Below are 17,607 nucleotides of genomic sequence, written 5' to 3'. Positions count from 1 at the left end.
CGTTATTGCACTATACTGCACTGTCACTTGATGCTTTTCATATTTTTCTGTATGAAAGATTTCTTATTTAAGAACATTAAATACTTTTGAATTTCATTAAACATGTTCATACATATTATGAGCCGTGTGTTTCATTTAGATGTTAAAGTAGGTGTCCTGTAGGAAGGGGAAAGTCATGGAAAGCCATATATTTGGTTAGAGCCTCCCTTGCTGTGTTGCCAGTAGCAGTTTCCTGCCTGTGCATTTGCAGACTTGGCTGAGGGTAAGTTCCTCCACCCAGTTGCTGTTGCAGAAATCTTGTGCAAGGCACAGCAGGTAGCGATCATAGTTGGTGCAAACGTGAAGTGGAAGTCACTCCTCTTAAGAAGAACCCTCCATCTTGACTTGAGGATACCAAAAGCCATTTCAACGCCTACCCGGACAGAGCTAAGGCACACGTTGAATGACTGCTGTGCTGGGGTCAAATTTGGTGAGTTGATATAGCCTTTCATGAGCCAGTCCAGGAGGGGGTAGGCAGGGTCACCAATAATTTGAAGCCTGACTTCTTCTCCCTCAATGTTCTTGACAGACTGAAAGAGAGGACCAGAAAAGGGTAAATTCCTAATTGTATACACTGCCGTTGTATTTGTAATTTGCAATATAGTATGTTATCTCTGATATATTACATTGACATATGGGTTTCAGTGTGATTTATTTATTTTGTGTCCTTAAGGTCCCAAGTGTAACTATTTTGTGTACCAGTATAGTGCATAAATACATTTCTGAAAGAAAATAAATATTAAAATAGAAAGGTAAAATATAAAAAATCTGCCAATGTGTGTAGTTACTGACACACAAGAGTTAATTGAAACATTATTTACTGAAATGTATTAGGCAACTGTACCTTTGGCAGCAGGTGAGCCCTTTGAAAGAGGTCAGACATGCGCAGAACGTTTGCGTCATGACATGTGCACTTCCAGGCATTTTGCAGCTGATGCTCCTAAAACTAGAGGCCAACATCACAGGGTTAGACTATGAAATAAACATTGAACCTTACATGACTTGTAATCATAATGACTGGTAATAACGTGATATTGAACAATAAATATATTGGCAATGACATAAGATGATGATTAAAGTCAAGTCATCCTCATTTATATAGCGCTTTTAACAATGTAGATTGTTTCAAAGCAGCTTTACAGAGATAAATGTATAATTTAAGGTAACAGAGATTGTTTGGATTTATAGCGGTTCTTTAATAAAGTTATTTTCCAGCTAATGTTAGTTTTGATTGATTCGCTTCCGTCGCAACGATCATTCGTTATTAAATTATCAAATTTTTATCAAATTTTGTTTTATCAAATGCACAAATTCAATGTTCTACATCAAGGATGGGCTCCCACTGTGCGTCTGATCCTGACCTGTAGTGGCTCGCTTTGCACCAGAGTTGCAAACTGAATTGTGTTTTGCTCTCTTGGAGAAAATATGGCAGCTCGATATCCCTGTATTAAGTATGGGAATGTAACCATCCACTCTTTCTGGGTTGATTGAACCGCTAAGACGACACCATTCTCTCTACACAGACTTTAAATGCGAACCTGTGAGAAACGCTGATGGCGTTCACATGCGCATTAAGAATTGGTTCTATAGTTATGTGCGTTTGAAAATCTGTGTGCAGGTTTGTAGATATTAAATATTCTTACTATTTAAGTAGTTTAAATGTCTTACCAGCATTTGTCATCCACTACAGCCTGTAGAACATAAGAAGGCCAGCCCTTTCTGTTGACGAAATCTTTGTATCCATCAGACGGAGGGAGAATTGGGATGTGTGTGCCGTCGATAAGACCCATTACTTGCGGGCAGAATGCACCTCTTCAAAACTCCGGGCGATTTCGGAAGCCTCCACCTCATCTGGCATCCGTATAAAATCTCTTATCGGCCCATGCACCATTCCCTTACAAAAAATATATACGAACTTTTGTACAGTGCTCTTGTCAACACCGAATTGATTTGCCACAAGACGGTATTCTGCACAGCTGCCGAGTTTCAATGCGCATATAGGGGAATGGGATTCCTGATAGTTACGTCTTCTGGGGCCATAAATTCCTCCACCAGTCCATACAAGCGTGTGAACGACTGGCATTTCATGCGAAAGTTTTGCTTCCATTGCAGGTCAGAAAATTCCAGTAGCACAATTCTCTCCCACCAGTCCTTACTACCAGTGGTGTAGTCTAGTTTTTTGTAGTGAGTATACTCTAATATAACACCCCCAGCTCCCCAGCTTATTTTGACAGGTTGTTGTAAAGACATAACAGTTTCTGTGTGTAGTATGAAACGGATGACGATAGTTTTATCAAATGAAATGGTGAAATTCTCATCAAGTGACTCTCATAGCAGCTCTGCGATGAAATGCACATGTGTAGCTTACATCATGTCTCAATACAGTGAAACGCTGAAAACACCACGAGCGTGAGTCACGCGTGCTTCTCTGTGTGTGTGTGTGTGTGTGTGTGTAGTGGAGCACACACTGAGCGCTCATTCCCAGAGACGCGTAGAACAATTGCAGTCTCTTTTAGCTTTAATATTCATAGACACTAGTCCATATCGAGATTTGATTCATTGTACAGCAGCTACTTTTGATTTATTCATTCAAAAATAGCCTAATTCCGTGACGTTCTGCTATATAGCAAGTTCCATTTGTGACTGGATTCCGCGATTCGATCCGTCGCTTCGCAAACACAGACGGGGTGAATTTATGAATGAAAGTGTGAAAGTTCTGACACAAAACGAAGTTGATACGTATCCTCACGCTTTTTTTAAGTGGGTATACGCAAATCCTTGGCCTTTTCTAGTGGGTATACGGCGTATACCTGCGTATCACGTAGACTACACCACTGCTTACTACGAACCTTCATCCACATCCTTCTGGTCTTCCGAGGAGGGAGGTGTAGAAAATCGATGCTTCGTATCGCAGCACCACAACTAAAGAGGCCAGCTTCTTGCACCCGTCTTCTTCTCAAAGTTTGCAGCAACAGTGCGTAGTCACGCTGTTGCTTGAATAAGATCAACACAATGCCTACAACTAGCGCGACGATTAAGTGATGCACCATCTTGACAGGATTGAAAACGCAGGAAATTATGAGCTTCCAGATGCGGCAGACAAGCTGTGTGCGCATGTCACAAAATGATTCCGATTGAAAGCGTCAGCATATGTAAACACCAGATCGGTTTAGATAACATCCCATGTAAACAGTTACCGGTCAACTAACAATTAACTCAACCTGAATCTGTCAAATAGAACGATCTCAATCAGAATAGCAAAAAAGTGTGCATGTAAACGGGGCTAATCACACAGCGCGAGTTTATCTGGACACTTGCCAAAACTTGTTATGAAATCAATGATGCTGTTACGCTGCACAACAAAGCTCTTACTGTACTTACCTCATGTTTGCATTGGTGAAATCATTAGTGAGAGTGCAGAAACTGCGTTGCAATGATAAGATCTTCATTAACGCGATCAACAGGCTGTCATCTGCTCAATGCTCATCACTGAAACCTTTTATGTGATGGGAATAGATCTAAATACTTAAAAAACTTCTCACGATTCGTTAATCCTGATAGCTGTAATAGTAAAAACGTATAATAGCTGTAATAGTAAAAGTTTTCGAGAGAGTTCCACATGTAATGCTAGCTATTTCATATGCAAGCATGTCAGCCAATCACAGCAGTGGGCGTTTACACTGAAGTCTCTCAGCAGCCAATCACAGCAGTGGGCGTTTACACTGAGGCCCTCAGCAGCCAATCACAGCAGTGGCAGTTTACACTGAAGTCTCTCAGCAGCCAATCACAGCAGTGGGCGTTTACACTGAAGTCTCACAGCAGCCAATCACAGCAGTGGGCGTTTACACTGAAGTCTCACAGCAGCCAATCACAGCAGTGGGCGTTTACACTGAAGTCTCACAGCAGACACGCCCCTTCAAACAGAGCGTTCAAATCAGAGGCTAAAATCAGGCTAGGAAAAATGCCTTTTATTTCTAAATTATAACAACTTTTGATCTAAAAAACATACTAACATTATAAGGGCACCCCAGGAAACATTCTAAAATAATAAAATAATCCATGCAATGGGACCTTTAAGCATAAGAAAAAGAGAGCGGCCGCCATCGCAGAAGAAGAGGTGCTTGAAGCTGCTATTGATGAAAATGTTGAGAAACAGAGTTGCAGACTAAGTTTAAATTCTGCCCCCTTAGAAACCACACAACGCACTGAACAATATGTTATTGACCAAACCAAAGTACTAGAGACAGAACTGCAGCTGTGTGATGATGACATCCCCCCAAAAGCAGAACCAAGTACTGTAGCTTGTACTTGGTTCTGCTTTTGGGGGGACGTCATCATCACACAGCAGCATTCCAGCTTCACATCTCAAACGTGAAGCCAAACCTTTTCTTTCATTCCAAACCAGTGCTGCTTTACAGCCACCTCACATTATACCCAGGGGGCAAAACACCTGTGTTTTAGGAAATCAGACATGGGCTGCTGTAAAAGGTTGTCATATAAAAATTGAAATCTATGATGTCTGAGGATCACAACCTGGGTGGACAACCCGGTCAACAAGCTGCTGGAAACTCGTGTGGTCAAATTTAAAAAAACTCAAATTTCATTTGAGACCACTAAATAACTTTTGTATATAAAAAGATTTCCACTGGATCAGCAACTACACAAAAATCATCAATGTTTCTAGATCTTCTCCTGGACTGAAGCACAGGCTCTACTCTTCAGCACAATGGTGACCCAAAAAACTAAATTTTACAGTAAACTACTGGCAACACTACCTGTTTTATAACTTACAGTTTATTACTGTTAAAATACATTTTGTGGGTGTGTCTTTTTATCTTACACTGTTAACCCTTTCAACCCCACAGGGAAATCCACACTACAAAGAGTAAAAGTAACAGTGACACAGTGTTGCAGTGAGATAATTAAGTGAATATGTAAGTGATTGTTGAGCATTAGTGATGAACACCTGCTGTTAACAATCAGAATCACTGAAGGAAAGAAGAACACACGAACAGAAAATAGAGAAACACAAGAACTACAACTGACTTCCAGCCATTACACATTTTTACACTTATTATTAACCAGTATGACTTTATTTCATACATCTACAGAAGTTGTTATTGAGATGTTTAATTGAAAATGTTTTATTTGAAGTTACCATTATATAGATCAGTGTTTGCTGTAGTTGGGTTGCTGATGCTAAAACATTAGTGTTTCTTTTTGTTGCTTGAGCTGTGTTTTTGCAAGTCACACTTGTGCACACACACAGTTTGTGAATGATTGCGGTTATGTTGATTATAGTGATAAAATCATCATATAGCCTGTACATTCACTAAGGAATTAATTCTCACTCATTCAGGGTTTAGTCCTCAATCAAAAGTGTTAAATTAGCACCACTGTGAAACCACAGCAATACATTAAAATTACTCTTTTTTTAACACATCATGCATAACCAAAAATAACAGAGCTGCAATATCTTGTAGAAACACAGAGATATCACAAATTAGCACATGAATCTCAACAATGATGGCAATTTAAAAAAAAAAATTTTTATTCATGCACCAGTGCATGCTGGGAGTTTTATACTATCCTGGAACCCAGCATGCATTGCAACATGAAACTTTTGATTGTCACCATTGTTGAGATTCATATGCTGATTGTTGATGTCTGTGTGTGCCTGAATCAAGCAGGAGTTAAAAAAAAAAAAAACGTTTTAATGCACTATAAGATTTCAATATTCTTCAGAAAACCTGGTTACATAAATATTGCTGGTTTTCATGTTGTAGATTATCAGATATATTGTAAATATGAAATACCCATAAATTCAAAGCTCATATACAGAATAAGACCAGAAAATCAGACATGTCCAGGATGATTATGACATCATCACATCAGCCATTAACCTGATCAACTTTCTCTTGACTTTTTCTTGCCATAACAGATGTGCTTTATAAACTCACTGTTACAGCAGCCAGAGAGAGATGAATGGTAAAATGTCAAGGTACAAGAGACCAACTAAAGCAAATACTGATCTCCATCATGGTGACAACAAACTTTATTATTAACTAAATCTCTGTTAATTCTCAACAAGAACTTTTGTACATGTATGAAAGAAATAATGTTAAACTGGTTTATAAACTGGTTTCACACTCAGTGTGGCTGGAAGTCAGAAGTTGTTCTTGTGTTTCTCTTTTTTCTGTTCTTGTTTCTCTGTCCTTCAGTGATTCTGCTTATCAGTGTTCATCAGTGTCTCAATTCACTCACTTCTTTTCATTCAAGTGGACTATATTAGTGAACTAATGAATAGTGAATGAGGGTATAGAGTGTGATTGGGAAAACAGTCTCTGAGTGTCGACTTTGAGCACTGTTAATTTACAGTATGTTCCTGTAGGCTACTTTTATTTTCTACGGTATATTACTTTTTTAATGGAAAATGGTATGATATTGTCAGTATTTGGCCTTTTTTTACAGCAAGGGTTAACAGTGTAGATGAAATCATATTTTGATCATTTTCACTAACCAGACAGTCCTCATGGCCCATAACACATTTAGAGGGAATTCAATTTCAAGCCTATAATAGCCTGTCAATTCAAACAAGATCCAAGAAAGAAGTTTACCATTAACTGATGTTAATTGTATACTGCTCTGTTTCTGTATGTACAGTATATCGTTTGCATATTTATGCAATATCTATTATTTGTATTGCAATGTCTAGTATTTCTAATATTCTTTCACAAGTGGGATAGCTTTATTTATTTATTTCGAAATAAAAAAAAAGGATTTGAGGATTTTGGGTTAGGCTGGTTACTGTTCAATCCAGGTGTTTGGAGTGTGAGACAAAGGTACTGACAACTAAATGTTGAAAGACTAAAACACACAGGAGTCATGTGTGGAGTAGGTTTAAAAGTATTTACTGATTAAAACTGTTACATTAAGTAGGAATTTGTAAAAAAAAAAAAACAGATTACAATTCAGGGTGATAACTAATTTCTGTAATAATGTTTATACATTTTGTTAAATACAATTTGTTATGAATTTATTTCTTCTGCTGAACAGAAAGGAAGATATTTAGAAGAATGTCAGTAACCAGACAGTTTCTGGTCTCATTGACTTCCATAGTAGAAAAAAAATATATATATACTATGGAAGTCAATGAGACCAGAAACTGGAAAAAAGAAAAAATATATATATTAAATTGAAAACAAAATTATAATAATAATAAAAAAAAAAAGTTAAGTTCACATGCTCAATTACACAGTCTATATAAATCCATAATTTTTTTATTTGTAAACATCATGATATGGGTAAATAGTACATCAAATTAGAGAACAATTGCTGTACTTTGGATTAACAAGAAGGTATAATTCATAAGAAACATGACAATTTAAGTTCTTCATTCAATCCCTTTAGATACACACAGTCCATATAATAAATCCACTTAGCTTCACATTCCCCACCTCTTCTTGAGCTAGACAGTCTCTGGATGCCACAATATCTCATGTCAGTAAGCTCGTGACCAGCATCTGCAAAATGTCTGGCCACAGGAGAATGGATATCTATCCTTAGTTCTAGTTCTAGTTCTTTTATTTATAAAGCACATTTAAAAACAGTCTGAGGACTGACCAAAGTGCTGTACAAGTCAGATAAACACAACAGAAAACTAAGTAACACATAGTAACTAAGACCATCAACATAATTTAAAAGCTAAAGGAAACAAATGGGTTTTCAAATCCTTATCCTTCTTATAGAACTCATGATGCAGATCTTTAATTGGCGGTTGGTCTAACCAGTATATTGTAGACTGCACGGACTGTGCAAGTGTAGATCCCGTCATCCAGGAGTGACATTCCCAGCAAATAACAAAAGACGATAAATAACAAAATACGATGAGCAAGTGATAGTCTCTCTGATTTTATATGTTTTCTGAGTGGTGGTGCTCATAAATGAATCAGTTTTAACATTCAGAAATATCTACTAAATACATAAAGGTCATAACAATAAAAACACAGGGATTTGATAAATATAATTTATTTGGTATATCTGTACATGTTAAAGGGCAAGCCTATTATTGTGCTGATTATGCCTATGCTTCAGTTTCACCTTTCCTTCCAATGTCAATAAACCTGTGGACAAGGACCCTGTCTTCAGAGTGTCAAGAGAAATGTTTCATAGAAAATAGAGTGTTCTCTTCTAAACAATTAGATAAAGATCACTGTGAACTGTGTGTACAGTACCACACCCTGTAAATATGATATATGTTGCATTGTGTGTGTAGATGAATGGGTTCTGGGGAACAAGAGCATTGTTTACTGATAAAAATGAAGACAGTTAGGAATTAAATGTCTAGAAAAGTGGAAATTTGATACAATTTACAATGAAAAAATGTGTGTGTTGGCAATGCCATTGATGCAAACAGGAAAAGCATTGATGCATGTAAAACCAAACACTGATTTACATTTATGCATTTGGCAGATGCTTTTATCCAAAGTGACTTACATTGCAATTCAAGGTAGACATTTACTTTGTAATCAGTTCTTGCTTTCCCTGGGAATCGAACCCATGACCTTGGCATTGCAAGTTACAGGAAAGCTGATGCAAGTAATGTAAAAATGAACAAACGCAGGAAATATTTTGACACAAGTAGAAGCAACATGTGCAAATGTAGAGATATTGTGCATCGTGGGGCCTTTTTGATCTCTCTTTCTCTCTGTCTGTGTGTGTGTGTGTGTGTGTGTGTGTGTGTGTGTGTGTGTGTGTGTGTGTGTGTGTGTGTGTGTGTGTGTGTGTGTGTGTGTGTGTGTGTGCGTGTGCGTGTGTGTGTGCGTGTGCGCGTGTGTGTGTGTGTGTGTGTGTGTGTGTGTGTGTGTGTGTGTGTGTGTGTGTGTGTGCAAGATCTTCTGGAGAGAGAGTAAGAGCAAGCGGAAGCCAGCCACACACCACAACCCTCAGAAGAAGACACTTGATTATCTTAGAGAGAGTGCATATATTGAACAAAGACAGGATACACCTTAAAATGTAATGAAACTTGCAGCTTAGCTGGCATAGAGTGGTGTATTTAGCTTTTGCCTCTGCAAGAAATAATAAATTGAGAATGAGGACTGCCCTCAAAACTCTGAATAGGATTGTCCCAGTCTGTTTATTTCTGGAGAGTAAGAATCATTTTGGGGTATCATGAAATGACTGTCTGAAAAAGATAGATTTGTATTTGATATTCCGACAGACTTTACAAAGTCAGTCAAGGTTGCCAACCAGTCGCAAAAGAGTGGGTTGTGAGAGTGCATGAGCAGGCATTAGTGTCCTCTGAGGCAGAGAGCCAGTACTGGTGTATTGACGAAAGTAGGCTTGATGTTATCTGAACTGTAGGGCTAGGGAGTACGGAAGTGATCAGCGTAGACCCTGAGATAATGTAATCAAAGAGAAGTACATTATACTCCTACCCGACTCCTCCTGAATCTATAAAGGTAGACCTTTTACAGGAGTTGATTAATATAAATAGAGGAAGTGGCTTGTGACCAAGTTACGTGATCACGGTAGAAACTACTCAAGAGGTCTTGATGTTATGGAAGAGTTTACCGGGCTGTCAAGTTATATACAGACCAAGAACAGAAACAAAATCAAACTCACTAATATGCTAATAGCACCGAGCCCAAAACCACGCTGCATTTCCACTGTTGGGCCACAAGCTTCACGCGCCCAGAACAACGTCACACAAACCCAACACATTCATTAGTGAGTGAGTTGTTGGCATCCTCATGCTCTCTCCCCTCCCCTCTGCTCTCCCATCAGCCTTTATCTAATCTTTGATGCAAACCATTGATGTAATCTTAGGGAACTGCCTTGATTTGGTTTGTTTACAGATGTGAGGTAATCGGAGACAGTTGGTTCTCTGAGCACTGAGAGGAAGGATTTTTAACAGCCGAGGACAACATGCACGGGAGAAGAAACACTTTCGATCTATCACTCTATGGACTGTTTTTGATTTATCTCAAATGCTCCAGCATAGCAGGCAAGTGAAATATTTATACTTTTGTTTATGTTAGATATGCCAGCAGATATGTATACGTTCACTCACTCTTTTTCTATTAATTGTGCAGGTTTTAAGATTATTGGCCATGATACAACAGTCATGACAGGAGGGAATGCCACTTTGTTTTGTCATCTGACGGAGACCGAGGAGAATATCACTCATATCGTCTGGCAGAAACAGACAAGAGAAAACCCTGAACAGCACAGCTTCTTTATCATCCACAAAGATGGGAAAACTGAACACAGAAATGATTTACAGGACAAGGTCAAATTTATTGGGAACTTTAAAGAGAAGAATGGATCGATTCAGCTGCTGGGAATGTCACTTCTGGATGACGGGATCTACACTTGCATCTTCAACACATTTCCTATTGGACAAATTGTGACAAACATCAGTGTCACAGTACATGGTAAGACTGCGAATGTTATTCTCTCACTTTGGGTTTCAAGTTCAAACAAAATGGACAAATCTGTCATTTATTAACCCATGTAGTGTAACTGTGTAACTCTCTTTCTTTCACAAAATACACTATTTTCATGCAATTACAATGATTTGGGACTGAAGCTTTCAAGCTTCAAAAACAGGACACAAAAGCCTCATTGTCATAGTGATGTATTCCAAATCCCGTACAGTTTTAGGAAAACATGAAGGGGGAGCAACATGACGACAGGATCTATCTTTCTATCTGTCTAGCTGTCATTCTGTCGTTCTGTGTATTATCTTTTCCCTACAATTACTATAAAGTTCCTCATGTAAATCTACCATATGGTTTTACAAGATTTGTAATATCGCAAATGAGTCATATAAATCACTGCTATTATATTTTAATGGTGTTTTTGTGTCCTTTTTTGAAGCTTGGAAGTACGGATATTTTTATTTTTGCAAAGGTCCCTTTAGGGGCTCCGTATGAAAGCTTCAGTCCGCAAAAAAATAAAATAAAGGATTTTCAGTTTTGGATGAACTACTGAATGTAATATGTAATAATGTAATGTAATAATAATGTAATAATACTGAGTATATTTCATGACTATATTTCCTCTCACAAACATGGTGTGTGTAGAGCAAAACTTGTAAAAGTGAAATGGCAGTGTTTGTTAGGTATGCACAATATCTGGGCCATATCAATTATCGGCTAATTTTGATGACTCACGGTTCACAATTCATTTATTGTCCTTTTTCTTTTAAAATGTAGTTCCTCCTGCGGGGAAAGTAACAGGAAGTACACATGTTTCTGATCATTACGACGTTACTTTGGCATCATGTGTAGCCTCGAATGCCCTTCCTGCAGCAGAAGTGTTGTGGAGATTAGGAGCTCTGAATGACTCTCTGAGAACAGAAACCAGCAGCACACAGCACTCAGACGGCACCGTCACTGTTGTGACCAACATACTGGGAGCACCATCTAAACATCTAAACCAGAAGAAGATCCAGTGTGTGGTAAAACACAGCACACTGACAAAGCAGCTTGAACTCGACTATGTGATAAATGTCCACTGTAAGTAACACTGTATACACAGTAAAAGTCAAGCTAGCGTACAAATTAATATAACAGTCAGGGGCATCACTAGGAGGTCTGGGCCCCTGTATATCTTATTTGTTTGTTGGTGGAGGTGGAATGCAGGGGAATTTTTTACTCCTATAAAAACATGAATCATAGTTTTTGGCCTAACTAATGATTATACTTGGACAGAAGTGTAACTGGGTCAGTACAAGGCCAGGCTGCCCTCCTGTAACTAAGAATACCTACATTTCAACACCACATGAACAATGTTTATGATAAGCCAATATTATTATTATTTTCATATTTTTGAATTCTCTTAGATCCTCCAGAAGTGGCCGTGATAATCCCTGATGATCCAACAGAGGCTGAAGAATATCACTGTCTAGTGGATTGTAACCCAACACCGACTAGCTACATCTGGATCAGGTAATGAAGTCCTCAGTTCTTTGATTTCTACACTTTTCAGACACATTCAGGCTCTGTCCACACTAGTGCATTTTCGTTTTAACACTGCGTTTTTAAAATGAAAACAATCCTCGTTCATACTGGTGTTTCCACTGCGTTTTAGAAAAGATCTCCATCCACACACATGACCGAAAACGCATGTCATTCATGCTCACTGGTATGGAATGCCAAAGCTGACGTAATAATAAATAAAAACATAAATAAATATACAAAGAAATGTAAAAAAGTATTTATACTTTCATTTCCTTATGTATAATTGTATTTTTACCACATTTATTTTATATTTTTATGTATTTATTTATTTATGAGGTGCGCAGACAAAAAAAATCCAATAAGAGAGGCACTTCAAAAGAGTCCGCACACTCCACAAAAGACGAAGGACGTCAATACGCGAGATAAAATCAAGCGCTTTTACTGAGAAAAAAGGCACAAGTTTCGGTCACATGCGACCTTTCTCAATGGCAAAGGTTGCATGTGACCGAAATGTTTGCCTTTGTTGTTTACTTTTGTTGTTTACTAGGTATTTTTGTAAGATTTAAAACCCAAGCATTGATGTTTTACCACAGGTTTACAATAATAAGTGATACATTGATCATAATGAACTAATTTGTGTCAAGATTGCACATTAGTCACACAGAAATAAAGTGATATTTACAGTTATTTCACTAAAGAAGGAGGACGCACTTACTTAAGTTGTGTCTGTTTCTGTTTATTTGTAGTCACAGGACAGTATTCACATCACATTTAGAAAGAATGATCATTTCTACAAATTTTCCACCAAAAATAATACGAACGGAGGACCTTTATATGACTTGTCTGATTTCTTCAAGCGGTTGTATTTACCATGTTTACTATGGTAATCAGGGTTTGAAATGAACTTTTTCACTGACTGGCCAATTTGGCTACTACATTTTTAAGTTACCGGCCATTCAGAACTTCTACTAGCCAAAAAAAGAAATTAACCAGATTAACTATGTCACAGCTTATACTGTATATATAATGGATTTCATATATTCATTTCTTATTCAAAGAAATCCTGTCATCCATCCATCTCCTCCCTTCCTCTTTCAAGTTTCCAGATTATTGCCTTTTACCATTTTAGATCATCACATGTATAGTGTAAGTCTTGAGACATTAGAAAATGCCGGGCAGTCTGGTTGATAAACAACTCTATGAGAAGACAAAGGACGTTTCTGGAAATTAATATTTGAACTCTCTCTTGAGAAACTAGCATCCCCATCCAAGACGAAATCACACTCCCCCATCTCGTCTCTCTCTCATGCTGAGATCACCTGAATTCACCCAAAAATCTATATGGTTTAATGTGAACAATTATCATACAACACTATACATGTCTGGTATCATTTGAAATGTCTCAGTGCGACTGGTACAAAGGTCTCATCCCCAAATAAGTCAAACATGAGGTAATACAGTTTTAAGAGTTTAGCGATATCTTACTTACAGAGGAGGTTGGGTCTTCCATGCAAATGGGATCCTGCCATCAAAAGGTGTAAACTCTGGTGGAGACAGTGATTCATGCAAATTCCCATCGTTAGCACATGTGAAAAGAAGTTTCTGTCTCGGTCTGAGTACTTAAAGAAATGCCACAAGAGGCCCAGGGCGATTTTGTAGTTGACGTCTTCAGACATTCAGCATTATGTATTTTTCTAATGTCAGGTTTGTGTCTTTTCTCTTTATTCCAGAGCATTTGATGTTTTCTATTTATTATCTTTGATCTGATACATTAACCTGACCATTAATAAATTGTTATATTTGGATTTATTCTGACTTTGAAATGATTGACTTTAGTAGATTACGTTGTATCCATTGTTTCCGCAAATCTGCATCCAGGCTTAAGTACACACTAGATCCCAGTGTAGATGGAGCGTGAGGCACATCCGTTGGGATTCTAGATTCCTGACTAACTGCTTGACCTGCAGTCGCATTACTATAATGGGGGCTAGATAAGAATACTATTAAGGTGGTAGCAAGCATTGGAGCGGCATTATCTTAATGTACTAGCCATAACCTCTGGTTATTATTTTGGGCTTTAGCTAAGTTCTATAGGCGACTGTAGGGAGCTACATGGGTACTTTTTAACAAAAGCAAGCGTGTTGCGACATTGTTGAACTGCTTTAGCCATAACCTCTGGTTATCGATCAGACTGGCGAGTTTGTGATCGTGGGCCCGTATAATATGAACGGCCGGTGCGAGGTACCCGAATGAACGAGGATAATAAGAGTAAAGAGTCATGATAAGAGTTTAATTGGAATTAAATTACTTTGATATGCTGAAAAGACTGTAACATGCAGTAAACCTTCACCTGGAGAAACTGTCGCTGGACCGATTGGGCAGGCCTTAGACTTTCTTATTATGTCAGTTTCTCTTATGTGTCTTCATTAACAGAGTGAATGGGAGTACTCCGCATTCTGAAGGCAACAAACTTTTCATCCCAAAATCATCCTCTGATTCGAATGGTGTGTACATCTGCACAGCATCAACCGAGTATGGAAGTGTGTCAGGTGTGCTCTATGTGGATAACACTGGTGAGTCCTTTAAAATCTTTATATTTTAAAATAGTTATGTTTTTTATTATTAATTTATTCATATTATTCTTCTGTTCTATTTAATTATAGTCTAGTCTATACATGTATGCATTTAGGAACAGAAGTAAATCAACACAGAGACAACAACATTCATAGACAAAACTTAAATATATAACCTGACAGCTCTCTTTTTCTCCACCCCTTATTTCATGTTTTGTAGGATCCACTGATGTCTGTCGGGATCTGTTTATCTCCAGCTGTGCCATCCTGGGGTTTATACTGTGGTTTTTATTCTGCACAGTGTCTCGAGTTCAAAAGTTCTACTGAAGTAAAAGTAGATTTTACTAAAGTATGCACTGTTAATTAGACATCATCATTGGTCATCTCATGGTAAAGTCAACCACAGCTAAACTGACAGAGCAGTGCTGGGGAAGGACATGTTACCTGCCTATGTTATGTTTCATGACTGTTTCAATGCTGGTGTGTGAATTATGTGTGCATCTCTTTAATTTTTACCATGTTATTCTTGGGTGTGTTTGAGTACACTCTCAGAAAAAAAAGGTACAAAAACTGTTACTGTCACAATACAGTGTATGTCTGTGTGTAGCAGACAGACAGATGAAGACTAGAAGAAGAATATAATTCCAACATGAATTTTAATAAATCCATACTGACAAGACAATCCAATAAGGGCAGAGAAACACACAGAACGTGACCAAACAGAGAATGAATGTGAGGCTTCAACTTAGCAAACACAAACCAGACTAAATAATTACACACAGCTGAAACCAAAAACACAAACGAGGAGCAGGAAAACTGAACAAGGAAGAGACGTGACAAATGAAAACAAACTGAATATCCATGCATAACAAAATTAACAAAATATAACAGTTACTGTGGCGTCACCCTTTCAAAAGTGCACTTTTGTCTGTGCTCTGAAATGAGGAGTCAAAAGGTTTTTTTTTTTTTTTTTATCAAATGGAAATGCATGTTACATTTTCCTGGTTAAATGGTAAAACATTACACAAAAAAAGAAAAACCAAATACAATTCTACTTTGTATTTTTACATTATGTAATTAACGTTCTAATGACTAAAACCAATATAAATTTCGTTAGTTAAAATTTTTTTTTTTATATATTTATTCCAAAATAATAACGACAGTAACAATTTAAACTATTTTATTTGTGAACTGATGTTCAGCAGCGATTGCTTCTCTGTGCACATGTGAATATTAGATCACTCCAGTTCATGTCTTCCTGATGTCCATGTCCAAATCCCTGTTGATTGAGTGCAACAGGTTTTTCAGAAAGTTTTGATCCTGTTGATCATTTATAGGCTCTAGAAAGTTTATATATATTTATAGGCATTAAACTTATTGTTTAACAAAATGTTATAAAGAATGTTTACTGTAAGTTATGTGAGAATAAAATGTTTTAAAAATGTGCCTTAAATGTTGTAACAAGCATTGCCAAACAAGCATTCTGTTTTCAATGAATGACGTATTATGATACAAACATAAAATATAATGAAATTGGGTAACATTTTACAATAACCGCTATTAATCATTAGTTAAGCATTAGTAAACAGTTAATTCATCATGTATAAAGCATTAATAGACATTAATAAGCAGTTTATAAATACAGCTATAAAAGCTTTATTCTTGATTAATATTTCATATTTTATTAATGATCATTTCTAAATGAAGTGTAGCATTATTTACAAACCAGTTACATTATTTACCATTATTTACAAACTAGATGTTGTCATTGATTAATAAGATCACTTAGAAAGTGTAAGTAAATGTGGTAGATTCGGTAGTTATAAAGCGTTTAGTAGTGGTCAGTTAACTATTTTGTGAGCTCATCTAAAGTGAGGACTATTTATGCTTTGTAAAGCATTTACAAAGGAGATTTAAAGATTGATCTTCTAAACAGAAAAAGGAAACAAACACAACAAAGCGATACAGAACATAAAAATATTTAACAGCCTTTAAATCTCCTTTGTAAATGCTTTATAGGGCATAAATAGTCCTCACTTTAGATGAGCTCACAAAAATAGTTAACTGACCACTACCACTGTAAATGCTTTATAACTACCTGAATTAACCAATTACAGTAGAAATACATGTTAATAAACCATTGTTACGACCCCCGATATAGTGTAGGGGTTCGGGGGTCCAACATTTAAAATTGACATTAAAGAGAAACATATATAATCTATATGTTGTACAAAGACCCACCAATCCAGGTAACTTGTCACGGTTCGCGGGTTTGCTTGTTCATTCTGTGTGTACTGCTCTGATCTGATTGCCTATCAGATCAGTCGCAGGTGTGTCTCGTTTATGAGTCCTATATGTAGTGCTGTGTTTGTCAGGTTCAGTGTCAGATCGTTTGCTGGTACTCTGTCTGCTTCATGTTTCTGTGCAGTTCCTTGTCCAGTTTCTCACGGATATCCTGCGTCTCACTGTCAGCCATTGTTCTGCCTGTTAAGGATTCGCTTCGGTCACCCTCATCTGTCCAGGAATTGAGGTTCAGCCCACTGCAGTCCTGCGCTGCCAAGGACCTACTGTCGACCAGAGTTTTCACCAGCTGTCCTGTTCATTCATACTGCTGTTTACAATAAACCTCATTTATTATTCGCAGCTGGATCCTGTGATTTCGTGACCTGACAATACCTTTATTCAGTACAACAAGGTTATAGGCAAAAGTGAAGCAAGACAAACACATAAAGAATATAGATAATATATACAGTGGATACAGAATTTCTGTAAGATGGTCAATACCACAAAGAGGAAGAGGGGACGTGGACGGCGCCAAAGAAAAGAAAGTAACAAAACCAAACGAAGTCTAATTTTTAAATAACCTCTAATCCTAACTAAGAAAATAAAGAAAACAAACAAAGATCTTCAGCGTCCATGACGCCCTATCTAATCTTCACTAACTACCCAAAACCAAAAGTACATGGAGTGGCACTCGCCCCTAACCAAATGTACTAGACAACCCAAAAAACCCTACGTGTTGCAGTGTA

At 37.4% G+C, this 17,607-nt stretch overlaps 1 protein-coding gene across 1 annotated transcript; it reads left to right on the top strand.

Moving 5' to 3' along the window:
- Positions 1–238: 238 nt before the first annotated feature.
- Positions 239–16,031, top strand: LOC311298673 (nectin-3-like). The gene is made up of 7 exons (XM_084421795.1): positions 239–469; positions 9,897–10,045; positions 10,134–10,475; positions 11,259–11,561; positions 11,888–11,993; positions 14,439–14,578; positions 14,799–16,031. Exons 2-7 carry the CDS (start codon positions 9,967–9,969, stop codon positions 14,903–14,905), a joined length of 1,077 nt encoding a protein of 358 aa, XP_084277921.1. The 5' UTR covers positions 239–469; positions 9,897–9,966; the 3' UTR covers positions 14,906–16,031.
- Positions 16,032–17,607: the final 1,576 nt, after the last annotated feature.

The sequence above is a fragment of the Rutilus rutilus genome (genome assembly GCF_951802725.1).
Source record: "Rutilus rutilus genome assembly, chromosome: 10".
In the NCBI taxonomy this organism is placed as follows: Eukaryota; Metazoa; Chordata; class Actinopteri; order Cypriniformes; family Leuciscidae; genus Rutilus; species Rutilus rutilus.
Note: the sequence above shows the minus strand (reverse complement) of the source record. Positions and strands in the feature narration are given on the sequence as shown.

What these genes read in the sequence shown, in the direction of transcription:
- LOC311298673 (XM_084421795.1), top strand. Translation starts at nt 9,967, where the DNA reads ATGCACGGGAGAAGAAACACTTTCGATCTATCACTCTATGGACTGTTT. An exon ending in CAAATGCTCCAGCATAGCAG is followed by an intron (nt 10,046 to 10,133) that starts GCAAGTGAAATA and finishes TTAATTGTGCAG; the next exon opens with GTTTTAAGATTATTGGCCAT. An exon ending in GCTCTATGTGGATAACACTG is followed by an intron (nt 14,579 to 14,798) that starts GTGAGTCCTTTA and finishes CATGTTTTGTAG; the next exon opens with GATCCACTGATGTCTGTCGG.